The sequence below is a fragment of the Amblyomma mixtum genome, chromosome 7, assembly GCF_055824585.1.
Source record: "Amblyomma mixtum isolate Tamu chromosome 7, ASM5582458v1, whole genome shotgun sequence".
Lineage (NCBI taxonomy): Eukaryota > Metazoa > Arthropoda > Arachnida > Ixodida > Ixodidae > Amblyomma > Amblyomma mixtum.
In genome coordinates, this window is record NC_143018.1 from 77756498 (window position 1) to 77772514 (window position 16017).

Consider the following 16017-nt stretch of genomic DNA (forward strand, 5'->3'; position numbering starts at 1 on the left):
GTGCGGATGAATGGAGGCAGAAAAGCTGGTATCAGCTGGGTGCATAGCGGGACGTCACGCCTGTTCCGCTACAAAAGAGGGCGAGGACGCAGGTGGGCGAAACCCTTGGCCATTAATTACAGATAAGTCGCAGAAATGAGCAGGAGGACAAAAGCTGCACCATGTAGCTTAACTAACCAGCTACATTTTGCCTGTGCGAGGCTAAACAACAGCACTCACTACAATTTTGCGACAAGTAAAACCAGAGCTTAGCTTTCCAGGTAGTGTTCCTTTTTATTGCGTAAGCAATATTACAACAGGTTTCAGCCCTTCGCGTCGGGGCGGCCGCAAGGCACGTTTGACCTTGAAGGGCGGCGCGAGGCGCGGCGTACTACAGCTGTACCGCGCCGCTGCTGAGTGGAGGCGCTGCCGTCGCCGAGCTCTCGCCAGCTGCGGAGTGTGGATAGGAGGCTGTGAACGAAGGGGGGGGAGGGGGGTATAAATGCGCTCGCTCGCTTGCCGGCTCCGTAGTTATGCCGCCTTATAAACAGGAAGGGAGGCTACGTACGACTTGACGAAGCCAGGAAACGACAACGGGCTTCGGAAACAGATGAAGAACGCGAACAGATGCCTTGCTAAACGGCGCGCTCAAGACTCTGCTAGACGGGCGCACCGCACCTCTATCGAAACCGAATCGTCTACAACCGGTGATGGTCCCGAATGGAACGCTATGGATGCTTACGCAACCTACCAGGTTTAACCAAAGCTAAACCCTAGCAGATTTTTTCTTCTTCCCTTTTCAGAAAGACGAATCAGGGACGGTCCTTTGGTGCGCTATAACTTAGTGGCCATTACCCGCATTTAGCCGCTGTGGGTTTTTTTGTCCGAAGCCCACTTCTGGCAGGTGGACACCTGTCCACAGGGTTGTAGGCCACCTGCTAGTCTGTATAAATACACTTGCAGGTTTTGAGGTTGTCGCAAATATATATGACCTAGGCGACTCACCGTTTATAAAGAAGACACACCATGCAAACACCTTAGCGTACCAGTGTTTAATGACGAAAAAATTACGAGAACGCCCTGCACATAATCACGTTTGGCTGAATCACGCAAATCGGCTGATATCTTTGTTTATGTATTTATTTTCGATACCCTCAGCGTAAAATACATCATAGACGGGTGTGGTGAGAGTAGTTATCGGAAATAAAAAGTAAATCAGAAAGGCATGCGTAATAATACTAAAATGCAACACGGCAACTGGGTTGGCGAATGTATCAAAAGCAGCAAGTACAAGAAGACATGCTGTGCATATTCGTTGACGGAAGGAAAAGACAAAACCGAAAGTCGCAATGGTGATCAAAAAGCAAAAAGTCTTAAAACAGTCGCTAAGTGCAGCTAATTGTCGCAGCAAAGGAAACGAATGAAACTGATATTAATGAAGAACAGCAAAAACTTTTTTCAGGCTGTTTTGAAGAGCACGAGATCAGTAAAGGACTACTGACACCAGATTTTTTCTTCTTCTTCTTCTTCTCCATATTCTTGCGTGTTTTCTTCTTTCAGACGACGCGCTATATAGTGCTGCACACAGAACAGCCAGTGGCATTCGCTTACGACCGCTAAATAACTTATAATTGGATTTCTTCTTCACGCTGCTTCGCTTTTGGTTCATCAACTGAACGATGACTGTGACGTGTAGTTGATGAAAGCGCCACTTCAGGCAACAAAAAAACGACAATATAACTGCTGATACCTTGTTTGTTGTAATTTTAGCTATTGAAGAGCAGTGGTTTAAGTGCTCTAGCCAGTTGAAACTATGTATTAAATACATATTGTCGTTTATTTATGTGCGTGCCACGTGACTTAAATGTCAAGTACACTTCACAGCCATGGTTCGGTTGATGAAGCCGAAACCGAAACAACATGAAAGAAGAAAAGCAATTATGTAGTATTTAGCGGTCGTAGGCAAAAATTAAGCGGTGATCATGCATCTTGATGTCTAAAACATCATTTGAAAGAATTAAAGGCGCAATAAAATTAGGTTTCTATATCCCGTGAAAGCGTAATAATCATGCATGCAGTTTATTCGGCTCAACTAAAGCTTTTGGGAGTAATGTATTGGAGATCACTTTTGCATGGTCGTCATGGCGAGCAGAAAGAAATGGGGCTGAGTGAATCCATGTCTGGAGAGGCTCGGCATGGTAGTAGATTTTGTGCATAAAACAAATGCATGCTAACTTCCTGCGGGCAGCCAGAAGTTGAATGTTTAGAGCTGCTTTCATTTGAGAGACAGCGGCAGTGCTTTTGTAGTTAACTTTTAAGAAACGGATTGATAGACTCTGTTCTCCTCCTTCTGCTAGTGTGAATGATGTGTAGAAAGCATCCCAAATTGACGAGGCATATTTTAACTGTTGTCAAACAAAAGTTGCGTAAAGTGGCATTTTCAGTGGTGATGGCGCAAGATAGAAATTACGTTTCAGATATCCCAGAGTTGTATTGGGTGTGGCTATAACTAATTATGTGATTTCCAGTACATTGTCCTAGTTATCTCAACTCCGAGGCAGCGGTATGATGATACGGGTTTCAAATGCAGGTTGTTTATTAAGCATTTAGGACACAGTGCTAGGGCTGAAAATACGATTCAATTAAAACTTTGTAAAGTTAAGCTCCATCTGACGAGTACTCCACCCGTCAACCACGTTATTCAGGTCGACCAGAACGAGAGTAGCTTCGGTGTTTTTAGAATCGCTTGTTATTATCCGACGTATTACGCAGTCACCAGCAAACAAGCATCTTTGGGAAGAAACAACATTGAATACCCTTACAAAAAATTTTTTCTACAGTCTACACAGTCTGTCCATATATGTTCGTCTATGAAGTCTATAGACTTTCTAAACACAAAATCTCATAAACTGTCTACAAGTAACACAAACTCCAGAGACAGTCTACAGACACTGTACAGATTTATGGCCATGCCCTTCTTTTAGTACACGGTTGTCTATAGTCCTTATACTGACAATGAATAGACGAAAGGAAATGTGTATATGAAGGCAATACAGCCTGCAAGAAGTCTATAGACAGTCTATTAAACATTTTATATAGAAAGGAATCCAGAGGAAAGGAAGATCGACACGACGGAACAAACATCTAGGATAGCTCCATAGTGCAGGTGTCCGCCCTGGGAAAGCGTGCACGACATCCATCACATTCACTCGATTGGGCTAGTGCCACCGTTTGCAGTCGGCCTGTTGTTTGAAAGCTGTCGGCTGGCCCGTGTCCTGACTGGTTTTATGAGGGACGGATCTGTCTAAGCGCTAATTGGCTGGAATGGTAATGGCGCTCAGTTACGCCGTAAAGCATGAGGGGCCAGCTGTGAACAGTGAAGAATGGCCATTGATATCATAACGCACTTGAATCGGGAAGTCTACTTGCTGCATGGCCTTCGACACTACCGACTAGGGTTTAGCGTCAGTGGTGTCAGAGGGATTGCAGTTGTGGGACAATAGTTCATGGCGTCTAAGAAATTTCCATGCCATGGCCATTGTGCAACAAGGCAATCAATAGAGCCGTAAAAAACTTTTCTTCTTCTTAATGACCAAAACTTATGTCCATGCCTGTTTCATCATGATGATAACACTAACAAATATTTTTGAGCTACTGAATATCACCAACCATCAGCAACACGGGAGTGATACTAAAATGTCGCACGGTACGTGCCGCCTTTACTAAAATTAACTCAGCAACGGGGTTTACTTCTCAATGCGTAACCCGTACCGCACCCTTAAAGACCAAAAGGTCTCTTAACGGTGAGGTAAAGGGTTTTCGTGACGTAACCCGGATTAAGAGTTTAAGGGGTGCCATAAGTGCTGCGCTGCCCGACCCAAGTAAACGAACCATGTATTTTACTTGGTTGCTTATGTCAAAGACGACACATACATCGACGCATCCGCGTACATCAACGGCAGGTGTGTTCTATGTTTCGTTCCGCGCAGCAGATCTTAAACGGCCGCATTTTTTTCAACATCACCTCTGCGGTCATAGTACTAATAGTAAGAATGCACTAGCTGCCTCTCTCAACGTAAACACATGAGCTGCACCACCAGGGAAGGATTGAAGAAGGTGATGAAAAAAAATGGTTAGAGCTAACCTTACCGGCTAAGCGCCTCACTCAGCGGGAGCTCAGTCCTTCTGTGCGAGTGGCGTCTAATCAAGGCATTGGCGCAACACTACCGGCTTTTTTTGACGTCACATGACATGCTTGCAATGACCATGCAACACGCGTCATGGTGTTGGGCCCCCTACACACTTGTCAAATCGATTTCCATCCACCAACCTTTTTTTATAGAGGTTGTTCCCGCCTCTCTTGAATAACTTTACTGCTTCAGTGCTTTGCCCTTACAAGAATTTTTACACAGTCTATAGACTGTCCATAGAATTCAGTCTATAAAGTCTATAGACTCTCTATAGGCAAATCCTAGAGAACAGCCTACAGGCAATACAGATAGATAGATACAGAGAGAGGGAAAGGCAGGGATGTTAACCAGAAAGGATTCCGGTTGGCTACCCTGCACAGGGGAAGGGAATAAGGGGAATTAAAGAGGAAAGAGAGAAGGAACGGGAAGTAATCACAGTCTGTCAATCAAGGCAGTCTCTCTCAAAAAACAAAAGAGTGTCTTGTAAGCCTTGATGGCAGTTGACTGTTGTGGCCACGGACCGAGGATCTTGGCCTCTGTGAAAGGGCGAGAGTCCAGGCGGCCCAGAGCACAGCGCAGCTCACGTCTTTCGGCCACAAAGGCAGGGCACTCACACAAGAGATGAGTGATTGTCTCTTCACAGGCGCAGTACAGGCAATGCAAATGCTATAGACAGTCTATAGACAATCTGTAGATCTATGCCCATGCACGTTTAATAGACTTTGGTTATAGAAAGCCTATAGACTATGAATATAAAAGGAAATATCTATAGAAAGGCAATAGAGTCTATAAGAATCTATAGACTGTCTATATACCGTTTTTATAAGGCTTGTGCCTCACTGCCTGAGTTGTTTGTCCGAGGACCCCCCTCTTAAGCCTTAATATATGTAACCCGCTCTGAAAAAGGAAGAAAGATAGTCACAGCGGACAGCCTCGGAATAATTTAGATCACCTGAAGTTCTATAGCATGCACCCGTTATCGCACAGCACACGCGTGGTTTTTCGCATTAGCCCGCGGCCGAAATTCGGACGCTACGGCCGAGGCTGGAATCCGCGACCTTGTGCTTAGTGGACGAAAGCCATTAAACCTGAACCACGGTGTATAGCTGGGGCTAACCGTACGAAACTGATCGTGCTTCATCGAGTCTCATTATGCTTTCCTCTCATCTGCTTTCAGGGGCTTTGCTGAAATGAAGATGCGCAATAGTCGCGGCTACTGCATGTCATGTAGAGTGAAGGATGGAAGTTTGGAATATGCGTGTGAAAGACAAGGAAATGATCACAAGCAAAAGGAGGTTAAAGATACTGGCAATTTTGCAGACCCAGGCCATCCCACTTCTCTGGCTGTAAGAATTGAAACTAATACTCGCCTGGGCGTAAGTTCCTTTAATTTATTCTAACCTGCTTGGGGCTGTGGTGACATGCGGGAGAGGTACAGTTTATGCGGAAACCGTGTAGGAGGCGTCAAAAAAGATGTTCCATGTATTCAAGTACCGTCTTTGTCAAAAGTATACAGCCCAAGGGGTCTGCATCTGAGCCCTGCAGTGCGGATCCTCTGGCATACTCAGGGACCCTAATCTCATGAAGCCTGGTCGAATTTAAGTCATCAACCCTCCCAAGCTTAGGACTGTCGAATCTGCTTAAGAGCTCCACTACACGGTTCGGAAGCAGACTCCTTGGGCTGTATATTTTTGACGAAGACTGCACATGAAGTTCTGCTATCACTTCTTACATAGAAACAAGCATAGAGGTGGATACAGTGACGAATGCAAATTAGAAAGAAATTTTGTGAAGTTCGGACTATTAAAAACCTGAAAATGTCGTTTTGGTTTCGTGAAGAAGAAAAAAGACGGAGCGAGGAAAAAACACGAGATGCTTAAGCTCCGCCTTACGAGTGAAACGCTATAGCGTCAGTGGACTCCGTCAAAGATTTTTCGCATAGCTTCAGCACGCCGAACCTTGTTCTGCGCCTTCTCTTCTTCCGTCTTGTACGGCCTCCCTCGTGGTCCGGTTAATGTAGACGGCACATTAAAATTCAGGGAAGGCGCAGTTTTAGAGAAGGCTGCGCTCTAGTAGATGTAACTGGCTCCATCACACACGTGTGTGAGGAGCAAGCAAGCGCCCACTCTTTATGCTATCACATGACGGCATCACTCGGCCCTGTTCCTAGAGGCCGCCGTGCGCAATGGAACTTTCGGATCCGCTTCCTGAAGGGCAAAATGTGAATAGATGGAAAGGTGGATGTAAGAAAAGAGGGCCCTCTTAGAAACGGGGTGGTGACAGTTGCCACCTTGCTCTGCTTTTTTTTCGTTTTTTTGGTTTAACTGTGCTATAGATTTTTATTAAATATTGCCATTTTCTTCAAATACGCTTTCTTACACTTCTAACTTTGTCATTTTTCTGCTTTTGAGCCATAAATCTTCCTATCGCTTTTAGCTAACTTCCACCACATATTTATTTACATGACCACTGATGTCTCTAAACCATAGGGATTCTGGGAGAGTGATTGTGCCTCCATTGACAACGGGATGGATACCATCAAATATGAGAATAGGATTTACCACACAGCACGTGTGTAATCTTCGTCGTTAAATTTCCTTTTGTAACTGCGCGTTCTAAGCCACCCATCGTTGTGCGATGGCCTCCTTAATTTCCTTATTCCACCACTTCGTGGCTTCCTCTTTCCTTTCCAGCGGTTTACTCCTTTTACTTGTTTCATTTTTGTACTGATGAGTAGTTATAACTGATTATAATCCCACTTTTTCATGGGGCCTTTCTCTATTCCTATGGCCATGCTGGCTGCTATTAGCACTATTTGTTCGTTAATTCTGCGTTCTCTTTTTGACTTCCCTGCATTTTCCATTTGATCAAGGTTCCAAACTGTAGACTAATATGGCCCCGCCGCGGTGGCTCAGTTGTTACGGCGCTCGGCTGCTGACCCGAAAGACGCGGGTTCGATCCCGGCCGCGGAGGCTGAATTTCTTGAAGGCGAAATTCTAGACGCCCGTGTGCTGTGCGATGTCAGTGCACGTTAAAGAACACCAGGTGGTCAAAATTTCCGGAGCCCTTCACTACGGCATCTCTCGTAGCCTCAGTCGCTTTGGGACGTTAAACCCCAATAAACCAAACCAAACCGTAGACTAATACGCTTACGGTCAGTCCCCAGACTATACTGCTCCGCTTCGTCTATTTCCCTTGCTATAGATCCCCATCGACATTAGGCAGTAGTCAATGGCCTGTTAAGGATTCCGCACGTGATTTGACCCCCACATTTAGTTTCTTTATTTACAATAAATGGGTTGTGCCGCTCACAGAAGTCCACCATTAACTTTCCGTTTCAATCAGTGTATCCATCCAGATCCTGGATGTGGCCATTCATGTCACGCAGCAAAATAATATTGGCATTAGATCGCTTTTATTCATGCCTGCATTTGTTCGCTGTCCCTCAATAAACTACCCCTAGCCATGTCCTTTTAGCAGCAATTGTGCCTGATACTCAGATATGTTCTTTGCAAGTTGATTTTATTTTTTGCCAATTTGTTCCTCTGTGTATCAGCATACCTACCCCTCCTCCCTTCTTCTCCGTGGTTGTTCTGTTGCTCCCTTCCCAGACGTAGCCACCAATAAACGGTGGAGCTTCTAGACTCCGGATATGTGTCTCGCATAGCGCATACACACCTACTTTTTCGTTCTTTAACGGCTGTTCTATTTTAGCCCTTTCGCTCTCTTTCTACCACCATGCATGAATGCCGATGACGTCACACTCACAGCACTCCTGGTGGCCTCCGCGAGAAGTTCAAAGCTCTCCTTTCCTCAAGCTGCGGAGCTGCTCCTGCCATTTTTCCCGCACGAAGCCGCGGTAGCCTCACACAGTGACGTAGAAGGCGTCGACAAAACCGGCTTTTCCGCCTAACGAGCTGGTTTACTATTTTGCGTTAATAACAAGTCCGACATTCTCGGAGAAAAATTTTTAAAACTCGGAGATTGCAAGACACTGTTACTGAAATATTGAATGCAATGGTGCATTCTTCTGATATATAGAAAAATCTTTCTCTTAAGTGTTTTCATCGCTCGCGTGCAGCAGTTAAGCCTGTAATAGAAAACCAATGGCGAACGCTTTTCAATGCGTTTGCCATTGGTTTTCTATTGCAGTTTTCACTGCGCCACGCGAGCTATGAAGAAAGTTTAAAAGAAGATTTTGCTACACATGTAAAGAATGGACCATTAGCTGCAATAGTTCCATAACAGTACCTTACAATTTTCTAATATTTCATTTTTCTGCCCAAGAATGTTGGACATGTTATCGTCGCGGAAGAATGCGTTACAAATTTAAGAGTACGACACTGGTCTGAAAACATTTTAAGGCGTCCAATTTTATTATCTTTGAGGGGAGCGGCTGGGACAAAGACATCCAGTCTTTGTCCAGCGGATTGACTATCGGAATCGAGCAGAGCATGCCAACTGCAAACCTGCGCGCAAGGCTAGACTTGGGTATCAAGCTCATACAGCAGATGTTTTATGTCCTTTCTCTAGTCAAACTCGCTTTTTATCGCAGCAGGCAATGTCGGTACAATCTCACAAGCAGTAACCGTAAATGAATATTTACCTTTGCTTGCAATACTGCAAATATTATGTGCACCTGCTTTCAACTTTCTGATATAAAAGGCTAACAGTGGAACATCGGTTCTAGATGCTTCTCCCAGCTCGTTTAAAATGTGACGCTATAAGCTGATAGAGATAAAATCAAAACTGGCAAGGGCGCTTTCTTCTATCAGATGACAATGCAATGCACGGGTTTGGATTGCATGAACAAACGCAGCTGGCCAAGGGACGTGCGTGACTACACTGGCAGCGCATGCAGCTGCTAAGGCCAGCGCGCTACAAAGTTTTTGAGCGAAAGCTCTACTCTTCGCACTATAACTCCCAAGGTCAAGAATGGTGCGCGTTTGACCTTGAGCCGGTGGAGTGGAGATACGCATACCACGTGACTCGCTGTGGAAAGGCGCCGCAGCTGCGCTCGCTTGGCACCTCCCCGCGGCTGTACCAAGTGACTAGCGGGGGTATAACAGCTGCTTCGCTGGCGCTCGGTCGCTCAGTCTCACCATGAATGAGGCGCGCGCGGAACCGACTTCGGCGCCAAACCATGCGTATGTATGCTTAACTGAGCTTTCGATCCTATCACTGGTTTTAGCAAGTGTAAACCTCTGCTAGTTTTAAGGGGTCGCGTTATCGTATTTCTGTAATATAGCGCTAGTGGCACCTGTAACACCAATGCGGAATTGTGTTCATTCGCGAGCGCTTAAATGAGCTCTAAGCATTTGTAGAAAGCCTCGATGCAAGTGCGCAGCAAGTGTTTGCTGCTAACAGCCTGACCGACGCCCGATGAAGCTCGACCAAGGCGAATCGTACGAGCTGCGAGATAGATCGACTTCGCGCTCAGCCCATCACCAACATCACCGAGCCACCGGTTTGCCCAAGCGCTTTCCGGTGGCTGCGTTCAGCTTGCTCATCAAAATGGCGGCTGTTGCTGGTGAAAGTACGTTGTGAGCCCTTCTCTATTCATGCCGAAGCTCGGCTAAACATCGCATATTTGGTATTTACGAAAGCTGGGGCGTTGTAAAAAGTGGCAGTAGCCAAAATCGAACGCCACACTTTGAAGCCAGTGCTAAAACTGTGATATTTCTCGAAGCATTTGTGATAAAGATCCCTGGAAGATGATGGTCAGGTTATCTTCATTATTAAGATCTATTTTATCTGCATTGCAGTCGTGGTACGACGAATCGGACGCATACAAAGAAGAAGTTGGCAACATCATGAGTAAGCATACCAAAGCATTTTGTTTTGTTGATATCATGGCGGTAAACAACGTTTGTTCATGTTACAGTTCGTGAAGCATTGCAACAAAGAAAACTGCACTATTGTACAGGACAGGGGAAGGCGTGTGTCTAGTCTGCTTTTTTTTTACCCGTGCTGTCCTGTAGCGCAGTTTGATAGTGGCTACAGGTGCATGATTCGAGTCGGGTAGTAACAAGGAAGGAAGTGAAAAAAAAAACCGAAACGAAGATCGTAAATTATCGCTTTCTGAAGCCACCCGTGCCGATTAAAACACCATTTGCGGTCGATCGCCCGAATTAAATGTCATCCGCGTATGGACGAATAGAATCTAGGCAATACCACGAAAGCTTTTTTCATTGTTTTTCTGATACACCTCCTTTCAGTAAATGCCGCAGAGGTGTGCCCCAGCCATTCCAAGCTCAGACGCTATAAAGATAGCTCTGGCGGTTACTAATATGTAGCACTTGGACAAGATGTTCTGCACAACCACGTCATATCCGTCGCTCTTTTTTTTTTCTCAGGCCGGGCCTCTGGAAGGGTCTTTCCTTTTCTTGCCTGGCCCCATGGTCGTAATGAAAAACGCTTCCGTTAACATGGCGGCTGCGACCATGTTTCATCAGTAAGCTTAATAATAACGCGTGGACCAGGAGCGCTCAATCTGGAGACTGCGCCATGTGCGACCATGTGATCCAAGCCGGTCTCAGAGAAGCGTCTGAGCGTTCTTATCTGTATTATGTTCACAACCTTCCCTTCGACAGCCGTAGCAAAAGTGGGCGACAACATTGTCACTGACAAAGAAGTACAGACGTCCAATGTGGGTTCGAAATTATATAAACCAACCCATAAGAAAAATGTATTGTAAAGAGGAAGACGCTTAGCAGACGGAGCAACAGAACCGATGCGCGGGGCGAGGCGAGAAGACGACGATCGGCAGCTGAGGCAGTAGAACCGACGCGCGGCGCGTGGTGGGAGCATCAACTGTTCTGCGACCGGACCTGTCCTTGCCCGCTCTAACCGGCCTTCACAATCAGTCATCTCTTGCCAATAAAGGCCGTTACATCTTGGTGGAGGTTGCGGAATCCCGTCCTGGAGCTACGTAACCGGACTATCACTACCCCTATGCCTGCCAACGCCAACCAGCCAGCCAGCTCCTCACCGGCACCCGTCGCTTGCCATGGTGCGCTCCGCCAGCGCGACCCTGCCGTCTTCAGCGGCACGGACGATCACGACGTGGAAGACTGGTTGTCCTCTTACGACAGGGTGAGCGCACATAACCGATGGGACGACACTATGAAACTCACCAATGTAATCTTCTACCTAACCGGCGTTGCCCACCTTTGGTACCAGAACCACGAATCGGAGTTTACCACCTGGACCGCATTTAAAACCAGCTTCTCCGACATCTTCGGCCGTCCTGCAGTACGCAAACTTCGCGCCGAGCAGCGTCTTCGCGTTCGCGCACAGCAGAGTGGTGAATCATACACCAGCTACATAGAAGATGTCGTCAATCTCTGCAAGCGCGTCAATGCGTCCATGGCGGAGGCCGATAAAGTTAAACACATTCTGAAAGGAATCGAAGATGACGCTTTCAATATGCTTGTGGGCAAGAACGTTACATCTGTCACCGAAATCTTCGACCACTGCCAAAGCTACGATGAGCTCCGCCGACAGCGCGTTTTCACTCGGCAGCCCTCTGCACAGACAGACACAGTAACTAGCCTCAGCATGACGCCAGAGGACAGCTCGCTACTGCTCCAGATCAAGCAGTTTGTCCGTAAGGAAGTTGCGCGGAAGCTGTCGCTTCTTCCTACTGTTTCGGGTTCATCTACCCTGACTCCGACACTTCAGCACGTGATCCGGGAGCAAGTGTCCGAAGCCCTGCCACCGGTTTCCTCCCAGCCTCCTGTCGCTGCGCCACTTACCTACGCCGAAGCAGTCAGGCGTCCCCGCCGAGACGCGTTAGTTTCGTACCAGCATCCACCGCAGTCGACACCATTTCGTCCTGCCCGGCCACCACCGCAACGTTTCCGTTCATGGCGGACGCCGGACAACCTACCCATCTGTTATGCCTGCGGCATTCCTGGCCACGTGATGCGTCACTGCCGCCGCCATGTTTTGTCCCCTGCTGCCGATACCGACCCTCGCGGTTACGCCTACGCCCCTCCCCAGCATTTTCATCGCACTTCGCCTTCTGAGACCACTGGTTCCTCCGATCACGGCCCCTCTATTCGCCGCCGCTCTCCATCTCCGCGTCGCCGCTCGGTTTCCCCGATGCGCCGTCGTCCCTCTTCCCCTTCGGAAAACTAGTGCCCGCAGTTCCGGAGGCAAGAACTGCGTGCTCGTCGCCAAGCTCAAGACCTCGACTTTCTCCGGCCAATTTGATCACCGTTTCTGTGGAGGGCACCGATGCTTTTGCGCTTGTTGACACCGGTGCTGCTGTATCTGTACTCAGTGCAAAATTATACCGCCAGTTACGAAAAGTGATGACTCCGCTATCTGGTTTTATGCTTCGCGCCGCTAATTCGCAAATTATCGCGCCTTTGGGGGCCTGTACAGCCCGAGTTGCTATTCAGGACGTTGTGTACATTGTTGAATTCATCGTCTTCGCATCGCCGTCTCACGACGTCATCTTAGGCTGGGACTTTCTCTCCCAACATGAAGCTGTCATCGACTGCACTCGTTCCGAAGTCACCCTTCTTCCCTTCGGCGACGCCTCTGTGAACGCTTCCATTAATCCGTGCTCCAAGTTGACTGTGGCTGACGACGTCGTGATCCCGCCGTGCTCTGCTGTCCTCGTGTCTGTTCATTGCGACGCTGCATCCAACGGCCCTGTCATCTTCATCCCGTCCGACTCCTTCGCTTCTCGTCACTGTCTACCCCTGCCATTCGCCGTGCTTACCGTCTCAGCCGGCTGCAGCGCCATGCCCCTGACGAATCCATTCATGTGCCCCTCTACTCTTCTTCGCGGTGAATGCCTGGGACGTGTTCAGCCTTTCGCCTCCGTCGTCGCCTGGGACCCTTATGAGGATGACTCCTGCCGCATGCAAGTGTCTTCACTTACTTCTTCCCCACCGTCTCCTGATTCCGCTCCCGAAGCCGTCTTTGCGCGCTCAATCGACTCGAATCTTTCGCCACCGGAGAAGACCCAGCTTGCGGCCCTGCTCGATAAGTTTCGGTCATCGTTTGACTTCTCTCACCACCGTTTGGGCCGCACCTCAGCTGTTACCCATCGGATCGACACTGGTGCCCACTCGCCGTTGCGCCAACGCCCATATCGCGTCTCGTCCACCGAACGCCAGGTTATCGACGCCCAGGTAAATGACATGCTGCAGCGTGGCGTCATACAGCCATCGCACAGTCCTTGGGCTTCCCCCGTCGTCCTTGTCACCAAGAAAGATGGCTCTATACGCTTTTGCGTTGACTACCGGCGCCTGAACAAAATCACCCGCAAAGACGTCTATCCGCTGCCTCGCATTGATGACGCACTTGACTGCTTGCAGGGAGCTGAATTCTTTTCTTCTTTAGATCTACGTTCGGGTTATTGGCAAGTCCCGATGGCCGATGGCCGACGCTGACCGCTCTAAGACAGCCTTTGTGACGCCTGACGGGCTGTATGAATTCAACGTCATGCACTTCGGACTCTGCAATGCCCCTGCCACTTTTGAGCGGATGATGGACACAATACTGCGCGGCCTGAAATGGAAAACATGCTTATGTTACTTGGACGATATCGTTGTTTTCTCCACCGATTTCCAGACCCACCTCGTTCGCCTCGAGCAAGTTTTGGAATGCCTCGCGACTGCCGGGCTTCAACTCAATTTAAAGAAATGTCGCTTCGCCGCTCGCCAGCTGACTATTTTGGGCCACGTCGTGTCGAAACAGGGTGTCCTTCCTGACCCAGCAAAGCTTCGTGCTGTCTCTGAGTTCCCAAAGCCCTCTACAATGAAGGAACTTCGCAGTTTTATCGGCTTATGTTCTTACTTCCGACGCTTTATCCGAAATTTCGCTTCTATCATCGCGCCTCTGACTGCCCTTCTTCGTGGCAGTAGCGACCTATCAAGCTGGAGTCCTGCCTGTGACGAAGCGTTCATCACGTTGCGCCGTCTACTTACCTCTCCGCCCATACTGCGCCACTTTGACCCTGCTTCTCCAACTGAAATCCACACAGATGCCAGTGGCGTTGGTATCGGTGCTGTTCTTGCTCAACGCAAACCGGGGTATGCGGTGTATGTTGTTGCATACGCGAGCCGCACCCTGACGAAGGCAGAGCAAAACTACTCAGTCACCGAAAAAGAGTGCTTGGCGATCGTTTGGGCGATCGGGAAATTTCGGCCTTACGTATACGGCCGGCCTTTCGAGGTCGTCACGGACCACCATGCCCTATGTTGGCTGTCCTCCCTAAAAGACCCAAATGGCCGCCTCGCCCGATGGGCCTTACGCCTTCAAGAGTACGATATTCGTGTCATCTATCGCTCTGGCAGGAAGCATAACGACGCCGACGCTTTGTCTCGTTCACCTCTAGCCAATGAAAGTGCCTCTCCTCCCGCCATCGACTGCGCCTCCTTGTCATTGGACGATATGCTCAACGAGCAGTCTAAGGACCCTTGGATCACTTCTCTTGTACGCTATCTTTCAGACCGTTCTGCCGTGTCGGTACCGCGCGCAATCCGCCGTCAGGCTGCCCCCTTCACTATTCATGATGGGATTTTGTACCGCCGAAATTATCTCTCTGATGGCCGCAAGTGGCTCCTAGTGATCCGTGGACATTTACGCTCAGAAATATGCGCAGCCTTTCATAGCGACCCGCAAGCTGGTCACGGCGGTGCTTTCAAGACCTACAACCGGCTTCGCCTCCGCTATTACTGGCGCGGCATGTATAACTACGTTCGAAAATTCGTCCGGTCCTGCCCCGATTGCCAGCGCCGCAAGCCGGGTCATCACCATTCGACCGGCGCTATGCAGCCTTTGCCTTGCCCATCCAGGCCATTTGAAAGAGTTGGCATTGACCTGTATGGCCCACTTCCCTACACTGCTGCAGGAAACCGCTGGGTCATCGTCGCTGTAGACCACCTGACCCGGTACGCCGAAACAGCTGCCCTCCCAGCTGCTACGGCGCGGGATGTTGCAGCCTTCCTTTTGCACCATTTCATCCTTCGGCACGGAGCCCCGCGTGAACTGTTGAGCGACCGTGGGCGGGTGTTTCTGTCAGACGTCGTTTCATCTCTTCTGCAGCAATGCAACATTACTCGCCGCACCACTACTGCCTATCATCCCCAGACGAACGGCTTGACAGAACGTTTCAATCGAACATTAGGTGACATGTTGTCAATGTACGTGGCGGCAGACCATTCTAACTGGGACGTCATCCTCCCCTTCGTCACATATGCCTACAACACCGCTACGCAGAGCACTACTGGTTTCTCACCATTCTTCCTTCTATACGGCCGTGAACCATCCTCGCCGCTCGACACTATTCTTCCGTACCATCCTGATTCGTCGGAAACCACAACCGTATCTGAAGCCTCCCGACACGCTGAAGAGTGCCGCCAGCTCGCCCGGTCATTCACGTCCGACGACCAAGGGCGCCAAAAATACCGCTTCGACCACTCCCATGGCACAGACACTTTTCAGCCGCAATCTCTTGTTTGGCTCCGTGTGCCTTCTGCTGCACCAGGTCTCTCTACCAAATTGCTGCCCAACTACCACGGACCCTACCGTGTCCTTGAGCGCACTTCTCCCGTCAATTACGTCGTTGAGCCCGTGACGCCATCATCCGATCTCCGACGACGTGGGCGTGAGACCGTCCACATTTCGCGTTTGAAGCCATACTACGACCCCTGCGTCCTGTTGACCCCCTAAATCGCCAGGATGGCTCTTTTTCCCCCGGGGCCAAATGTAAAGAGGAAGACGCTTAGCAGACGGAGCAACAGAACCGATGCGCGGGGCGAGGCGAGAAGACGACGATCGGCAGCTGAGGCAGCAGAACCGACGCGCGGCGCGTGATGGGAGCATC

General features: G+C 49.0%; 1 protein-coding gene across 1 annotated transcript in view; it reads left to right on the top strand.

Annotated features, from left to right (window-relative positions):
• Positions 1-16017, top strand: part of LOC149336566 (uncharacterized) — a 64900-nt gene that overhangs the window by 4071 nt on the left and 44812 nt on the right. The window contains exons 3-4 of the mRNA XM_089554174.1: positions 5347-5545; positions 9935-9986. Coding sequence (XP_089410300.1) covers positions 5347-5545; positions 9935-9986 — 251 coding nt within the window. The remainder of the gene's footprint in view (positions 1-5346; positions 5546-9934; positions 9987-16017) is intronic.